The sequence below is a fragment of the Carcharodon carcharias genome, chromosome 6, assembly GCF_017639515.1.
Source record: "Carcharodon carcharias isolate sCarCar2 chromosome 6, sCarCar2.pri, whole genome shotgun sequence".
Lineage (NCBI taxonomy): Eukaryota > Metazoa > Chordata > Chondrichthyes > Lamniformes > Lamnidae > Carcharodon > Carcharodon carcharias.
This window is the reverse complement of record NC_054472.1, coordinates 192,730,565-192,747,029: the sequence shown is the minus strand read 5'-3', so window position 1 is coordinate 192,747,029 and position 16,465 is coordinate 192,730,565. Positions and strand designations below refer to the sequence as shown.

The 16,465-nt window shown below is 46.0% G+C and overlaps 1 protein-coding gene across 1 annotated transcript in view; it reads left to right on the top strand.

The window, feature by feature from the left end:
- The window catches only part of LOC121279027 (mitochondrial potassium channel ATP-binding subunit-like), an 85,740-nt gene that overhangs the window by 5,393 nt on the left and 63,882 nt on the right, over positions 1-16,465 (top strand). The window contains exons 3-5 of the mRNA XM_041189780.1: positions 4,797-5,139; positions 12,279-12,434; positions 14,264-14,358. Coding sequence (XP_041045714.1) covers positions 4,797-5,139; positions 12,279-12,434; positions 14,264-14,358 — 594 coding nt within the window. The remainder of the gene's footprint in view (positions 1-4,796; positions 5,140-12,278; positions 12,435-14,263; positions 14,359-16,465) is intronic.

Sequence of the window (16,465 nt, the reverse complement as noted above, 5' to 3'; positions counted from 1 at the left end):
TTATAAATACTGTGGCTACAAGAGCAGGTCAGAGGCTAGGAATCCTGCAGTGACTAACTCACCTCCTGACTCCCCAAAGCCTGTCTGCCCTCTACAAGGCACAAGTAGGAGTATGACAGAATATTCTCCATTTGCCTGGATGAGATCAGCACCACCAACTCAAGAAGCTTGACACCGTCCAGGACAAAGCAACCCCACTTGATTGGCACCACATCCACAAACATTCATTCCCTTCACCACTGACACACGCTGGCAGCAGTGTGTACCGTCTACAAGGTGCCCACATCCCCGAATGAATAAATTTAAAAAATCTTCGGGTGAAGGTGTGGATATTTGGACCCGAACATGTGGATTTAATTTACTCCTATTAAATCCGTACATGCCATCCTGAATTTCAAATATCCATTACTCATTCATATGTTTATATTTATAATGAAAACTGCATTTTTATAAACTCAGCATGCTGGAACAACTCTCTCTCCCTGGTGGTGAGATTATTGTGCTGCATATGGTGAAAGTGTATATATTTACAGCATGATGTTTACATTAGCATTTTTCATAGAAATGTGGATGTGCATACCTGGTCTGGCCTATATGTGAGTCTAGACCCACACCCTCATAGTTACTTTTAAATACCCTTTTGAAGTGGCCCAGCAAATCCACTCAGTTGAATTAAATGGCTGCAAAGGAACAAAAGAATAAGTCCTGACGGACCGCCCAGTATCGACCAAGGCACTCGATTCGAACACATCAAAGGCGTATCCAGTACAGCTAACCCTGTAAAGTCCTCCTTGCTAATATCTGGAGGCTTGTGCCAAAGACCTCTTCAGCTCTGAAGAAGTCATGTGGACTCAACGTTAACTGTTTCTCTCTCCACAAATGCTACCAGACCTGCTAAGTTTTTCCAGCATTTCCTGTTTTTATTTCAGATTTCCAGCACCTGCAGCGTTTTGCTTTTATCCCATGAAATATCGTCTCAGGTTAATCATGGATAAGGAATCTGGCTGCTGATCATCATCTGCTGCAGCTGATGAATCAGTTCTCCATGTTGAACATCACTTGGAGGAAGCACTGAGGGTGACAAGGGCATAGAATGTACTCTGGGTGGGTGTCATCAATGTCCATCACCAAGAGTGGCTCCATAGCAGCACTAATGACTGAGCTGGCTGAGTCCTAAACAAGACGTTTTCCAAACTGGGCCTGTGACAGGTAGTGAGAACCGATGAGAGGGAGAAACATGTTTGATCACATTCTCACCAACCTACCTATCACCAGTGCATCAGCTCATGATGGCATTGGTAGGAGTGATCGCTGCAGAGTTCATGCAGAGATAAAATCCTTTCTACACACTAGGGACACTCTCTAGCATGCCTTGTAACATTACTGCTGTGTTAAGCAGGATAAATTAAGGACAGATTAGCAGTGATGCTGTAAGTAACCAGTAGCAGCAGAATTCTACTATTACCTCTCACCTTATGCTCTGGCATTTTTTTAAATTCACGCATGGGATGTGGGCATTGTTGGCTAGGCCAGCATTTATTGTCCATTCCTAAATGCCCTTGAGAAGATGTTGGTGAGCTGCCTTCTTGAACTGCTGCAGTCCATGTGGCATAGGTTAGGGAGGGAGTTCCAGGACTTTTACTCAGCAACAATGAAGGAATGGTGAGTGACTTGAAGGGGAACTTGCAGTTGGTGATTTTTCCTATGTATCTGCTGCTCTTGTCCTTCTAGATGGTAGCAGTCGTGGGTTTGGATGGTGCTGTCTAAGGAGCTTTGGAGAGTTCCTGCAGTGCATCTTGTAGATGGTACACACTGCTACCACTGGTTGCTGGTGATGGAGGGAGTGAATGTTTGTGGATCTGGTGCTAATTAAAGCAGGCTTCTTTGTCCTGGATGGTGTCTAGCTTCTTGAGTGTTGTGGGACCTGCGCTCATCCAGGCAAGTGGGGAGTATTCCATCACACTCCTGACTTGTGCCTTGTGCACAGTGGACAGGCTTTGGGGAGTCAGGAGGTGAGTTGCTCATCGCACGATTCCTAGCCTCTGTTCTTGTAGCCATAGTATTTATATGGCTAGTCCAGTTCAGTTTCTGGTCAATGGTAACCCTCAGGACGTTGATATTGGGGGATTCAGCAATGGTAATGCCATTGAACATCAAGGGGCAATGGTTAGATTCTCTCTTATTGGAGATGGTCATTGCCTGGCACTTGTGTGACGTGAATGTTACTTGCTATTCGGCATCCCAAGCTTGGGTAATGTCCAGGTCTTGCTGCATTTGGACATATTCCTCACTCCACTGTCCCGGAGCTAAGACCTCACTCTATATATATTTTTTTAAAACTATGTATATCATCATGGCTAATTTATTATTTTTTTTTAATAAAAAATAGACAAATGCTTTAAAATGACTAAAGCCGTAGCTAGCTATGACTCACACAAATGGAACTTCCTGGCACTCAGAACAGCTGCCATCTTGTTATCTCTGAAGAGACACTAATGATCCCTGTGACTGCAGAGATCAAATCCAACGGAGTTGTACAAAGTCCATTTATATTTCTAAAGCCAAGACCTGACCAATGGAGACCACCAGTCTCCAAGGACAAAGGACCCTGAAAGCTTGTTTGAATCAGTAATGGATGAAACATTACCAATCTCAAGAATCCAGACTAAGGAGTGTACATCCTTTGTCCATGCCAAAGTAGGGAGGTGGGAGTGACATGACCCAAACCCCTCCATCAACCACCTCCCCCCAGGCTGCTGGAACATGGAATATTGCCTAGTGGAGCTACAAACCTCAGACTGCCATCTTTCATCTGGCAAGCAACAGTTCAGAACGAAGGCTTGGTCCAGGTGCATGCCTGGCCCCCATCTACACTGTTTCTGCTGTAACTTCTGTAACCAGCTCCTACAAGACAAATTCATCTCTACGTTACCATCTCATCAGGGAAGCCATCTCTGCTGGAAAAGTGGATTATCCCATGTCAGTTTCAGCCTGCTGACCTCTGTGAAAGAATCCACTATTGAACTTTTGATTCATGACTGTGGACTCAAATGAAAAAAATAATTCTTATTTTCTTTGTGATCTTTGCCCTGTGTGTCTTTCTTTTCTTTATCCCTCTCTTACTGTACGAATGCAAAAAGTGGCGGAGGACAGGTATGGCTGCAAATCCTTTAGTTGTGTTTTCAGTGTGTGTAAAATAAACTCCCCCTCTGATTTTACCCTATCTCGAGTTTCGCTGTGGAGTTGTTAATAGGAGTTGGATCATACCAAAATTGGGGGACTGGGAAAAATACGCCACCATGTATGAAGGGGGGAAATCAAAATCAAAACACCCTTCTGTTTATGGACGGGTGGTGAGAGGAGAAATCAGGGCTGTTTAAATTAACCTCCCTCTGGTCCATAACACCACTATGAACATCAACCCTAACGGTCAACCCCGGTTCAACGAAGAGTGCAGGAGAGCATGCAAGGAACAGCACCGTGCGTATCTTAAACTGAGGTGCCGACCTGGTTAAGCTACAACACCAGACTACATGGATGCTAAACGGTGGAAGCAGCATGCTCTAAACAGAACTAAGAGATCCCACAGCCGATGGATCAGTTTAAAGCTCTGCAGTCCCACCACAACAAGTTGCGAATGGTGGTGGACAATTAAACAGCTAATGGAAGGGGGAACATACTCATCATTAATGTTAGCAGAACCCAACAAGTGAGTGCAAAAGACAAAGCTGTGGGCAGCCTGTGGTGTACCTACACCACATGGAGAACATTGTTCAAGAAGGCAGCTCACCACCACTTTCTCCAGGGCATACAGGGATGAACAAGAAATGCTGGCCTTGTCAGCGATGCCCACATCCCAGTAACAAATTTAAAAAATGGTCCACAACAATCTTCAGCCAGAAGTTCGATATTGATGTGAGTGCACTGGACCCAATAAAAGCTATGGGTCCCAGTTCTGCAACATCCTGGCTGTCGTGTTGAAGGCCTGTTCTCCAGAACCAGCAATGCCTCTAGCCAAGCTAGTCCAGTACAGCTATGCTACCACCTACCTGAGAGTGAGCAAAATCACCTAGATATGTCCTCTCCACAAAAAGCAGGAAAAATCCAATACTACCAATCACTGCCCATCAGCCTACTCTCAATTATCAGCAAAGTGATTGAAGGAGTTGTTAACAGTGCTGTCAAGCAACACTTAACTAACCAGTAAGCTGCTCACTGATGCTCAGTTTGGGTTCAGCCAGAACCACTTGGATCCAGACCTTATTACAGCCTTGGGCCAACCTTGGACAAAAGAGCTGAACTCCCGAGGTGAGGTGAGGTGAGAGTGACTGCCCTTCACATCAAGGCAGCATTTTACTGAGTGCGGCATCAGGGAGCCCTAGCAAAACTGGAATCAATGGGAATCAGGGGAAAAACTGTCCTCTGGTTGGAGTCATACCGAACAATGGAAGGTGATTGTGGAAGTTAGTCATCACAGGCTGAAGAAATTGCTGCAGGAGTTGAGGAACTGGGGCTGTGGCGAGGGCCTATGGAAGTGGGGTTTGAGGGACATGGTGAGGAGGTGGAACTGTGGGAGGGGCACGTTAAGGAGGGGTTTGAGGGGAACAGTGCGGAAATGGAGATGTGAGGGGAGGGCATGATGTGGAGCTGGGTCTGTTGTGGGGGGGGTGGTGGTGGCACGGTGAGGAGGTGAGGCTGAGATCAATCTCCAAATTGACAGCGTTGTTGAACCTGCATTGTTTTTTTCTTTAACTGAACTTGTTGATGTTTCAGTTGTCAATTCTGTCTCTTTGCAGGCTCTGTTTGAGCTGGGGTCAGCGATGTTGGAGACACCCTTTACGTATGAAGGTCTCAGAATGCAGTTTCTTCTTCCAGTTGTTGAACGAATCAGGCAACTGCATCAGACAGCGAGTGTGTGGCTGGCTGCAGGGCCCAGTGAGGACTCGTAGTGCCTTCCTGTTGGTGGCCACGCCTGGGCTAATAACCCTAGGACTGAGACTCCATAGCAACAAAGCTCATTGTGAAGAGAGCCACAGGTGTGAAGTTCAAAAGCCCAAGCAGGCGATACCCAAATTTAACTGGAAGGAGTTTTGGAAGTTCCTTCGTCCTGAACTCACCGCGTTGATTTGGGCGATAATCGTAAGTAACTGTACGCCAGGACCAGCTGACCAAATGTGTCTGGATTGTTTTGAGGTCTAGTTCCTGTGCCATCCCTGTCATAAAAATATAATAATTTTAATAATGTTATTGGGATTTATTGTAAAGTAGGAATATTGGGGTCTGGATAGTCTGTGTGCGTCTATGTGTGTGTGTGGGACTTAATTGAATTAAAGACAGCTGGTCTGAAGGCTTTGATGTATCAGAAAAGAAGGTAGGTTTGAAATGCTAAATAAGTAAACATGGCTGAAGTTTTAGAATGTGAGATGTAAAGGAAAATTTGCATTTTTTGATAAACCAGAGAGGGTGAAATGTTACACTTAGCCAGACGAAGCCAAACAGTGTGTTTATTTTTCCCAAAGCCTACTGATAAAATTGATACTATGAAAGATTTTTATTATCAGAAAGGTAAAGCCCAAAGACATATTGAAACAATGGGATTTACATTAAAAAAGGAGATGCATGTATAAAGGAGATATTGAGCAGTTTAGGCCTATACTCGCTAGAGTTTAGAAGGATGAGAGGAGATCTAATTGAGGTATATAAGATGCTAAAGGGGATAGACAAAGTAGACATGGAGCGGACATTTCCCCTTGTGGGGCATTCTAGAACGAGAGGCAATAGTTTTAGGCTAAGGGGTGGTAGATTTAAATCAGAGTTGAGGAGGAATTACTTTTCTCAAAGGGTCATAAATCTGTGGAATTCACTACCTCAGAGCGCAGTGGATGCCGGGACGCTGAATAAATTTAAGGAGGAGATAGACAGATTTTAACGGGTTGAAAGGTTATGGGGAGAGGGCGGGAAATTGGAGTTGAGGCTGAAATGAGATCAGCCATAATCGTATTGAATGGTGGGGCAGGCTCAAGGGGCTGAATTGCCTACTCCTGCTCCTAGTTCTTATATTCTTATGAGGTTATGTGTAAGGAAAGAAGGCATTCTAAGATGTAACAAGTGTGAAAAGCCTGCAACCTCTATGTACCAAGCTGCTGCCTGTAGGAACTGAAGCTAAGAGAATTCACTATGAATATCCCAGTCCGGGGTATCGTGTGCTTTGCCTGGGTCTGTTAAAATCTGTTTTGTTTTTACTGTTGCCTTAGAGGGGGTGTAACTGGGATTTAGATTAATTAGGGGAGCTAGGAGTTATCATAGTAGTAATTTGTAGACCTATGTATGTGCTTAAAATTATTTCTTTCATTAATAAATGTTTAATTTAATTTTGTAAAAAACTAATAATATTTGGTGGACTTATTACTACTGAATTCAAGGCACACATTTCTAAATAAAAATACAAATTGCAAAATAGTTATGGCAGTTGTTTCAATTTTCCCTCTGGGATTTGAGCAGCTTAGCATTTACCATCGGCTGTGCCATAATACTGCCCCCCACCCCCACTCACACCTCAGTACTATTGATACTGCACCGTGTGCAATACTGAGCCATGAAGGACAGGAAAATGCCAAGTTCAATCCCCACTCCTAGCTGTCCAGTTTCAGGCAAGACAAACAGCCACTTGGGAGAGTCATCACCACCTGTACAGAAAAAGATGTGGGGTAGAAATTAAGGAATGGAAAAAGAATTTTTGGCGGAGCTCAGCAAGGCACCGAGAGGAAATGTTAGGTGTTCTCAGGCTAAAGACTACAAGTATTTTCAACTTCACCTTGTTCTCAGGATGTGGACAAGGCTAATATATTTTTCCCACCCCTAATTGCCCTTGAGAAGGTGGTGGTGAGCTGCCTTCTTGAACCACTGCAGTCCATGTGGTGTAGGTACACCCATGGTGCTGTTAGGGAGGGAGTTCCAGGATTTTGACCCAGCGACAGTGAAGGAACGGCGATATATTTCCAAACAAGGATGGTGAGTGACTTGGAGGGGAACTTCCAGGTGGTGGTGTTCCCATCTAGCTGCTGCCCTTGTCCCTCTAGATTGTAGTGGTTGTGGGTTTAAAAGGTGCTGCCTAAGGATCCTTGGTGAATTTCTGCAGTGCATCTTGTAGATGGTACACACTGCTGCTACTGTGCGTCGGTGGTGGAGGGAGTAAATATTTGTGGATGGAGTGCCAATCAAGTGGGCTGCTTTGTCCTGGACAGTGTCAAGCTTCCTGAGTGTTGTTGGAGTTGCACTCATCCAAGAACAGAAGGCCACAGATTCAGAATCAGCTGACATGTTTAAAAAGGAGGGAGATACTTAGGAAGCAAAGATATTACAAAGACATGGAATTAGGGTTGAGGAGATTCAGAGCTGTCATCATTAACAAAATAACACAGGGTACAGAGGGATATATTTGTGTTCGTTTACAGTCTCAGATAAAGCAATATAGAGATTTTTCTATTTCTTGGGAGAATGAAATCCTCCTCTGCATACACACTGGTTTAGAGCAAATTGCATTGTGTGTTTTCTTAATAACATTGTTATAGACTGAGCATACAGGAATTTCAAGCCTTTTTTGTTAAGGGGATCCAAGCAAGCCAAGAGATGTAGGGAAGTGACTGAACCCAATGCTATTCTCTCTGTTCATTCCTAGTCATTTGTTATTTGCTTAACCTGGTCCAGTGTCTATTTATTATTTTAAAAAGTGATTTATTCAGGGCTGCATGTCAGGAACAGTCAGGAATCAGACCCCTCTTGGACAAGGCTGCTTGCGGGAATAATGCTCGAAATGTCAGCTTTGTTCTTCTCCGCCGATGCTGCCAGACCTGCTGAGTTTTTCCAGGTATTTCTGTTTTTGTTAAGGAATCATAATTGTCAGCTTTGTTTGAGTGCTTACTCACAACGTAAGTACTAGCTATTTATTTCATTTGGCTGGGAACAGCTTCCAGCTCTGGAACAGATGGGTTTAATCTGCAGCGTCATCATCAAGTGAAACCAGATAGCCTCATGCTGAAAAAAAAGCTCAATACTTTTTGCAATTATCAGAGAGTTAGTCAGGCGTATTACTAAATCAATTCCTCATAAAATGAAACAGAGAAAAGATTAGAGTCCTACTGAGTGAGAAGCTGCTTGACCCTCTCTCACCTCTACCTCCAATCTTTCTCATTCTTTCTTCACAACCTTCCTTATCTTTTTCTCTATTTTAGCAATATCACTGTAATCTTCCCTATCCCTCTCCACTTTCCAAAAGACCATTCTTTCCAAGATACTTTGGTTCGTTCTTTCTTTCCCCACGCACCTTTGTATGCAAGCACAGGAGATGCAAAACCTGCCCCATCACTGTCGGGCCAAATGTTCATGCTGGGTGACACAAAACTTTACATGTACTTGCAACAACCAAGTATAATGTATTCACTGCTCACACTGCAGTTTCCTTTACAACAGGGAAACCAAATGAATGCTAGCCGAACACCTCTGTCCTGTCAGTAAGTGCAAGCACAAGCTCCATGTCAATTCACACTTCAATTCTGGGTCCCACACCCACTCTGACCTCTCTGTCTTTGGTCTTCTCCATTATTCAAAATAATCTCAATCCAAAATCAAGGAATAGCACCCTATCATTACACTGGACAATTTGCAGAAGTTCCTCAGGGCAGTGTCCTCGGCCCAACATCTTCAGCTGCTTCGTTAATGATGTTCCCTCTAAGGTCATCACCCCATTCCCTACTTTAACTACTTCATTCCAGGAATGCAGAATTCCTCGTCCCATCAGTGTTCCCCTCCTCCTGCAATCTGAAGGTGCTCAGACCTCAAACATTATAGCCCTAACTGCCAAACCTTGATTGACCTTGAGAAGATGGTGGTGAGCTGCTGCAGTCCACTTGGTGCAGGTACACCCTCAGTGCCGTCAGGGAGGGTGTTCCAGGATTTTGACTCAATGATAGTGAAGGAATGGCGATATATTTCCAAGTCAGGATAGTGTGTGGCTTGGAGGGGAACTTTCAGATGGTGGTATTCCCAAGCATCTGCTGCCCTTGTCCTTCTAGGCGGTAGAAATAATTTGCTGGCATGGATTAAGGATTGGCTAACAGGCAGAAAACAGAGAGTAGGAATAAATGGGTCACTCTCACGTTGGCAGGCTGTGACTAGTGGGGCACTGCAAGGATCAGTACTTGGGTCCCAGCTGTTCACAATATATATCAATGATTTGGATGTGGGGGCCAAATGTAATATTTCCAAGTTCACGGATGATACAAAGCTAGGCCGGAATGTGTGTTGTGAGGAAGATGAAAAATGGCTACAGGAGGATTTGGACAGACTTAGTGAGTGGGCAAGAACATGGCAGATGGAATATAATGTGCAAAAATGTGAGGTTATCCACTTGGTAGAAGGAACAGATGTGCAGAGTATTTCCTAAATGGTAAGAGATTAGGAAGTGTAGATGTACAAAGGGACCTGGGTGTTCTTGTCCATAAGTCACTGAAAGCTAACATGCAGGTGCAGCAGGTGAAAAGGAGCTAATGGAATGTTAGCTTTTATCGCAAGAGGGTTTGAGTACAGGAGTAGTGAAGTCTTGCTTCAATTGTATAGAAGCTTGGTTAGACCGCACTTGGAGTACTGTGTGCAGTTTTGGTCCCCTTAACTCAGAAAGGATATTACTGCCTTAGAGGGAGTGCAATGAAGGCTCACCAGACTTGTTCCGGGGATAGTGGGAATGTCTTATGAAGAGAGATTGGGGAAACTGGGACTGCATTCCCTAGAGTTTCAAAAATGAGAGGAGATCTCATTGTAATCTATCAAATACTTAAAGGAATAGATAGGGTAGATGCAGGTGGTTCCCCTGGTTAGGGAATCTAGAACCAGGGGACACAATTTCAAAATAAGGGGGAAGCCACTTAGGACCGAGATGAGGAGAAATTTCTTTACTCAGAGATTGTGAATCTTGGGAATTCTATACCTGAGGGGGCCGTGGAAGCTGAGTCATTGAGTATGTTTAAGGTAGAGATCGATAGATTTCTGATTAACAAAAAGGTAAAGGGTTATGGGGATAGTGTGGGTAAAAGCCATTGAAGTGTTCAATCAGCCATGATCGCATTGAATGGCAGAGCAGACTCGACAGACTGAATGGCCTTCTCCTGTTCCTATGTTCCAAAGTGAATGTTTATAAGTTTGATTTGTATTTCTGTATGTGTGTGTTAAGAAATGACCTACTGAGTTTTAGTTTCACTTTAAAAGGTGCCTGCATTTCTAATGAACAACTGTTGCAGCTAAGTTAAACAAATAAGGGTTGAGAAACTGGGCAGTTGACTAGCCACAGGCTCCCAGAGAGGCAGGCCCCTCCCACAGACACACGTAGAAAATCTAAAGAAACAGCAGTTTTCAGTTCAGTTTGAAGACGTCTGCCAAACAGGAGCCACCTAGAAGGGACAGATAGCCAGTCCCAAGCTTAAATCGGTTGGAAGTAGCTGCTGTGAGAGACTGAATCACAGAATCATGCAGTGCAGAAGAGGCCCTTCGGCCCATCGAGTCTGCACCGACATGTGAGAAACACCTGACCTACCTACCTAACCCCATTTACCAGCACTTCGCCCATAGCCTTGAAAGTTAGGATGTGCCAAGTGCTCATCTAGGTACTTTATAAAGGATGTGAGGCAACCCACCTCCACCACCCTCCCAGGCAGTGCATTCCAGACCGTCACCACCCTTTGGGTAAAAAGGTTTTTCTTTACATCTCCCCCTAAACCTCTTGCCTGTCACCTTGAACTTATGCCCCCTCGTGATGACCCTTCAGCTAAGGGGAACAGCTGCTCCCTATCCACCCTGTCCATGCCCCTCAAATCTTGTACACCTCGATCAGGTTGCTCCTCAGTCTTCTCTGCTCCAACGAAAACAACCCAGGTCTATCCAACCTCTCATCATAACTTAAATGTTTCATCCCAGGCAACATCCTGGTGAATCTCCTCTGCACCCCCTCCAGTGCAATCACATCCTTCCGATAATGAGGCGACCAGAACTGCACACAGTACTCCAGCTGTGGCCTCACCAAGATTCTATACAACTCCAACATGACCTCCCTACTTTTGTAATCCATGCCTTAATTGATAAAGGTAAGTGTCGTATATGCCTTTTTCACTACCCCACTAACATGCCCCTCCGCCTTCAGAGATCTATGGGCACACAAGCCAAGAACTCCTCAGAACTTCCTAGTGTCATGCCATTCATTGAATACTTCCTTGTCAAATTACTCCTTCCAAAGTGTATCACCTCACACTTTTCAGGGTTAAATTCCATCTGCCACTTATCTGCCCATTTGACCATCCGTCTATATCTTCCTGTAGCCCAAGACACTCAACCTCACTGTTAACCACCCAGCCAATCTTTGTGTCATCCACAAACTTACTAATCCTATCCCCTACATAGTCATCTATGTCGTTTATATAAATAACGAATAATAGGGGACCCAGCACAGATCCCTGTGGTATGCCACTGGGCACTGGCTTCCAGTCACTAAAGCATCCTTCTGTCATCACCCTCTGCCTCCTACAACTAAGCCAATTTTGAATCCACCTTATCAAATTACCCTGTATTCCATGTGCATTTGCCTTCTTTATAAGTCTCCCATGTGGGAGGCTAGTCAAAGGCTTTGCTGACATCCATATAAACTACATGAACTGCACTGCCCTCATCTACACACCTGGTTGCCTCCTCAAAAAATTCAATCAAATTTGTTAGGCATGACCTCTCTCTGACAAAGCCATGCTGACTATCCCTGACCAAACCTTGCCTCTCCAAGTGGAGATAGATTCTCTCCTTCAGAACTTTCTCCAATAGCGGAACCACATTAGCTGTTCTCCAGTCCTCTGGCACCTCCCACGTGGCCAGAGAGGAATTAAAAATTCAGGTCAGAGCCCCTGCGATCTCCTCCCTTGCCTCCCTCAGCAGTCTGGGACACAAATCATCCGGACCTGGAGATTCGTCCACTTTTAGTATGTGAAAGAAAGTAATGGAGGCTAGGTCTTTAAATTTATTCAAGCTGAGTTAGATAGATTTTTGATAAACAAGGGAGTCAAGGATTATGGGTGCAGTTAGGAAAGTGGAACTGAGGCCACAACCAGATCAGCCACAATCGTATTGAATGGTGGAGCAGATTTCAAGGGCCAAATGGCTCACCCCTGCTCCTAAGTCCTATGTCCCTCTATCTCTCTATCTCTAGAGCCTGTTGCTGATGCTCCCGTTCCTTCCCTCTGTTCCAGTTTGCCTGTGGTGCAGCATTGCTGAATACTCAGATCCCGCTGTTGCTGGGAGACCTGATGAACGCTGTTGTCCAATGCCTGCAGACGAACCCAGACTGCTACTTCAGGGCCATGCAGGTGCCAGGTGTAAAATTAATGGTTACCTACACTCTGCAGGTAAGATCCAGTGAGCCACCATGGAGCTTGTGCATTGGGTTTGCAATCTCTGCTGAATTTTTTGATCAGGGACAGAGGAAAGCTCAATCTGTTTCAAGTACCTGTGCTGGGAGTGTTTGATGGGGACAGTGTAGCGGGAGATTTACTCTGTATTTAACCCCGTGCTGTACCTGTCCTGGGAGTGTTTGATGGGGACAGTGTAGAGGGATCTTTACTCTGTATCTAACCCCATGCTGTACCTGTCCTGGGAGTGTTTGATGGGAACAGTGTAGAGGGAGCTTTACTCTGTATCTAACCCCGCGCTGTACCTGTCCTGGGAGTGTTTGATGGGGACAGTGTAGAGGGAGCTTTACTCTGTATCTAACCCCGTGCTGTACCTGTCCTGGGAGTGTTTGATGGGGACAGTGTAGAGGGAGATTTACTCTGTATCTAACCCCGTGCTGTACCTGTCCTGGGAGTGTTTGATGGGGACAGTGTAGAGGGAGCTTTACTCTGTATCTAACCCCGTGCTGTACCTGTCCTGGGAGTGTTTGATGGGGACAGTGTAGAGGGAGCTTTACTCTGTATCTAACCCCGTGCTGTACCTGTCCTGGGAGTGTTTGATGGGGACAGTGTAGAGGGAGCATTACTCTGTATCTAACCCCGTGCTGTACCTGTCCTGGGAGTGTTTGATGGGGCCAGTGTAGAGGGAGCTTTACTCTGTATCTAACCCCATGCTGTACCTGTCCTGGGAGTGTTTGATGGGGACAGTGTCGAGGGAGCTTTACTCTGTATCTAACCCTGTGCTGTACCTGTCCTGGGAGTGTTTGATGGGGACAGAGTAGAGGGAGATTTACTCTGTATCTAACCCCATGCTGTACCTGTCCTGGGAGTGTTTGATGGGGACAGTGTAGCGGGAGATTTACTCTGTATTTAACCCCGTGCTGTACCTGTCCTGGGAGTGTTTGATGGGGACAGTGTAGAGGGAGCTTTACTCTGTATCTAACCCCATGCTGTACCTGTCCTGGGAGTGTTTGATGGGGACAGTGTAGAGGGAGCTTTACTCTGTATCTAACCCCGCGCTTATCTGCCCTGGGAGTGTTTTTTGGGGACAGTGTAGAGGGATCTTTACTCTGTACCTAACCCCGTGCTGTATCTGCCCTGGGAGTGTTTGATGGGGACAGTGTAGTGGGAGCTTTACTCTGTACCTAACCCCGCGCTGTATCTGCCCTGGGAGTGTTTGATGGGACAGTGTAGAGAGAACTTTACTCTGTATCTAACCCCGTGCTGTACCTGTCCTGGGGGTGTTTGAAGGGACAGTGTAGAGGGAGCGTTACTCTGTATCTAACCCTGTGCTGTACCTGTTCTGGGAGTGTTTGTTGGGGACAGTGTAGAGGAAGCTTTACTCTGTATCTAACCCCATGCTGTACCTATCCTGGGAGTGTTTGATGGGACAGTGTAGAGTGAGCTTTAATCTGTATCTAACCCCATGCTGTACCTGTCCTGGGAGTGTTTGATGGGACAGTGTAGAGAGAGCTTTACTCTGTATCTAACCCCGTGCTGTACCTGTCCTGGGAGTGTTTGATGGGACAGTGTAGAGGGAGCTTTACTCTGTATCTAACCCCGTGCTGTACCTGTCCTGGGAGTGTTTGATGGGGACAGTGTAGAGGGAGCTTTACTTTGAATTTGGGATTATGTGGCACTGCCCTGGAATTTCAAAATGCAAACTGTGTTGCTCCTCCGCCCAAACATTACTGTTTTCATTGAGCATGAAATTCTTAAATGCAATAAATGTTTGCGGTTCTGCCTTGAATCTGTCTTTAACGCAATTTCTGCCTTCTGCTTATTAGGGTGTCCTGACTTGCTTTTACATCACTCTCCTGTCCAGAATCGGCGAGCGAGTTGCTGCCAACCTGAGGAAAGAATTGTTTGCAACCCTACTCAGGTTTGTCTTTTGCTGAGGTGGTGAAGAGATTCCCTGTGTTGTTTGATCCAGATGCATGGTCAGCTGCCAGTGGCTGTGCCTGGCGTTGCCTGGTCTCCCTGCTGACTAAGATTTAAGCTTAAAGAGATGAGGGCCATAGAAATGTGTCAGTTTCACAGGGTGAAATAAATAGCAGAGTTTAGGAGAAGATTTAATGAGTTAGTGCATTTGTTAATTTTCAGACTTCCCACATCTGAACAAGTGGTTTTCACAATGGTGATACATAGCTTAGTCATTTATTGATGGTGAGTCGAAGAATTAAGAAGACAATGGCTTGTTGTCCTTTATTGCAAGAGGAATGGAGTACAAGAATAAAGATGTCTTGCTACAATTTGGTGAGACCATACCTGGAATACTGTCGTGACATCAGTCATCTCAATTTCTCTGCTCCTCTCACCCACTCTAACCTGTCTCTCTCTGAACTTGCTGCACTCCGTTCTCTCAGGTCCAACCCTGACATTGTCATCAAACCTGCTGACAAGGGTGGTGCTGTTGTTGTCTGGCGCACTGACCTCTACCTCGCAGAGGCTGAACGTCAACTCGCAGACACTTCCTCCTACCTCTCCCTGGACCATGACCCCACCACTGAACATCAAGCCATTGTTTCCAGGACTGTTACTGACCTCATCTCCTCTGGAGATCTTCCTTCCACAGCTTCCAACCTGATAGTCTCCCAACCTCGGATGGCCCGCTTCTACCTCCTACCCAAAATCCACAAACAGAACTGTCCCGGCAGACCAATCGTGTCAGCCTGTTCCTGCCCCACGGAACTCATTTCTTGCTATCTTGACTCCCTTCTCTCTCCCCTTGTCCAGTCTGTTCCCACTTACGTCCGTGATTCCTCTGACGCCCTACATCATATGAACAATTTCCAGTTCCCTGGCCCCAACCGCCTCCTCTTCACCATGGACGTCCAATCCCTCGACACCTCCATCCCCCACCAGGATGGTCTGAGGGCTCTCCGCTTCTTCCTCGAACAGAGGCCCGAACAATCCCCATCCACCACTACTCTCCTCCGTCTGGCTGAACTTGTTCTCACACTGAACAATTTCTCCTTAAACACCTCTAACTTCCTCCAAATAAAAGGTGTGACTATGGGTATCCGCATGGGTCCCAGTTATGCCTGTCTCTTTATGGGGTATGTGGAACATTCCTTGTTCCAGTCCTTCTCAGGCCCCCTCCCACAACTCTTTCTCCGGTACGTCGATGATTGCTTTGGCGCTGCTTCATGCTCTCGTCTGGACCTGGAAAAATTTATTAATTTTGCTTCCAGTTTCCACCCCTCCATCATTTTCACATGGTCCAGCTCTGACACTTCCCTTCCCTTCCTTGACCTCTCTGTCTCAATTTCTGGTGATAGGCTGTCCACCAATATTCATTACAAGCCTACCGACTCCCACAGCTACCTCGACTACAGCTCCTCACACCCCGCTTCCTGTAAGGACTCCATCCCATTCTCTCAGTTCCTTCACCTCTGTCACATCTGTTCTGATGATGCCACTTTTTCAAAAACAGTTCCTCTGACATGTCTTCCTTCTTCCTTATCCGAGGTTTTCCATCCACGGTGGTTGACAGGGCTCTCCACCGTGTCCGGCCCATCTCCCTCGCATCCACCCTCACACCTTCCTCTCCCTCCCAGAACCATGATAGGGTCCCCCTTGTCCTCACTTATCACCCCACCAGCCTTCGCATTCAAAGGATCATCCTCCGCCATTTCCGCCAACTCCAGTATGATGCCACCACCAAACACATCTTCCCTTCATCCCCCCGGCGGCATTCCGCAGGGATCGTTCCCTCCGGGACACCCTGGTCCATTCCTCCATCACCCCCTACACCTCAACCCCCTCCCACGGCACCTTCCCATGCAACCGCAGAAGGTGCAACACCTGCCCCTTTACTTCCCGTCTCCTCACTGTCCAAGGGCCCAAACACTCCTTTCAAGTGAAGCGCCATTTCACTTGCACTTCCCTCAATTTAGTCTACCGCATTCGTTGCTCCCAATGTGGTTTCCTCTACATTGGAGAGACCAAATACAGACTGGGTGACCGCTTTGCAGAACACCTTTGTT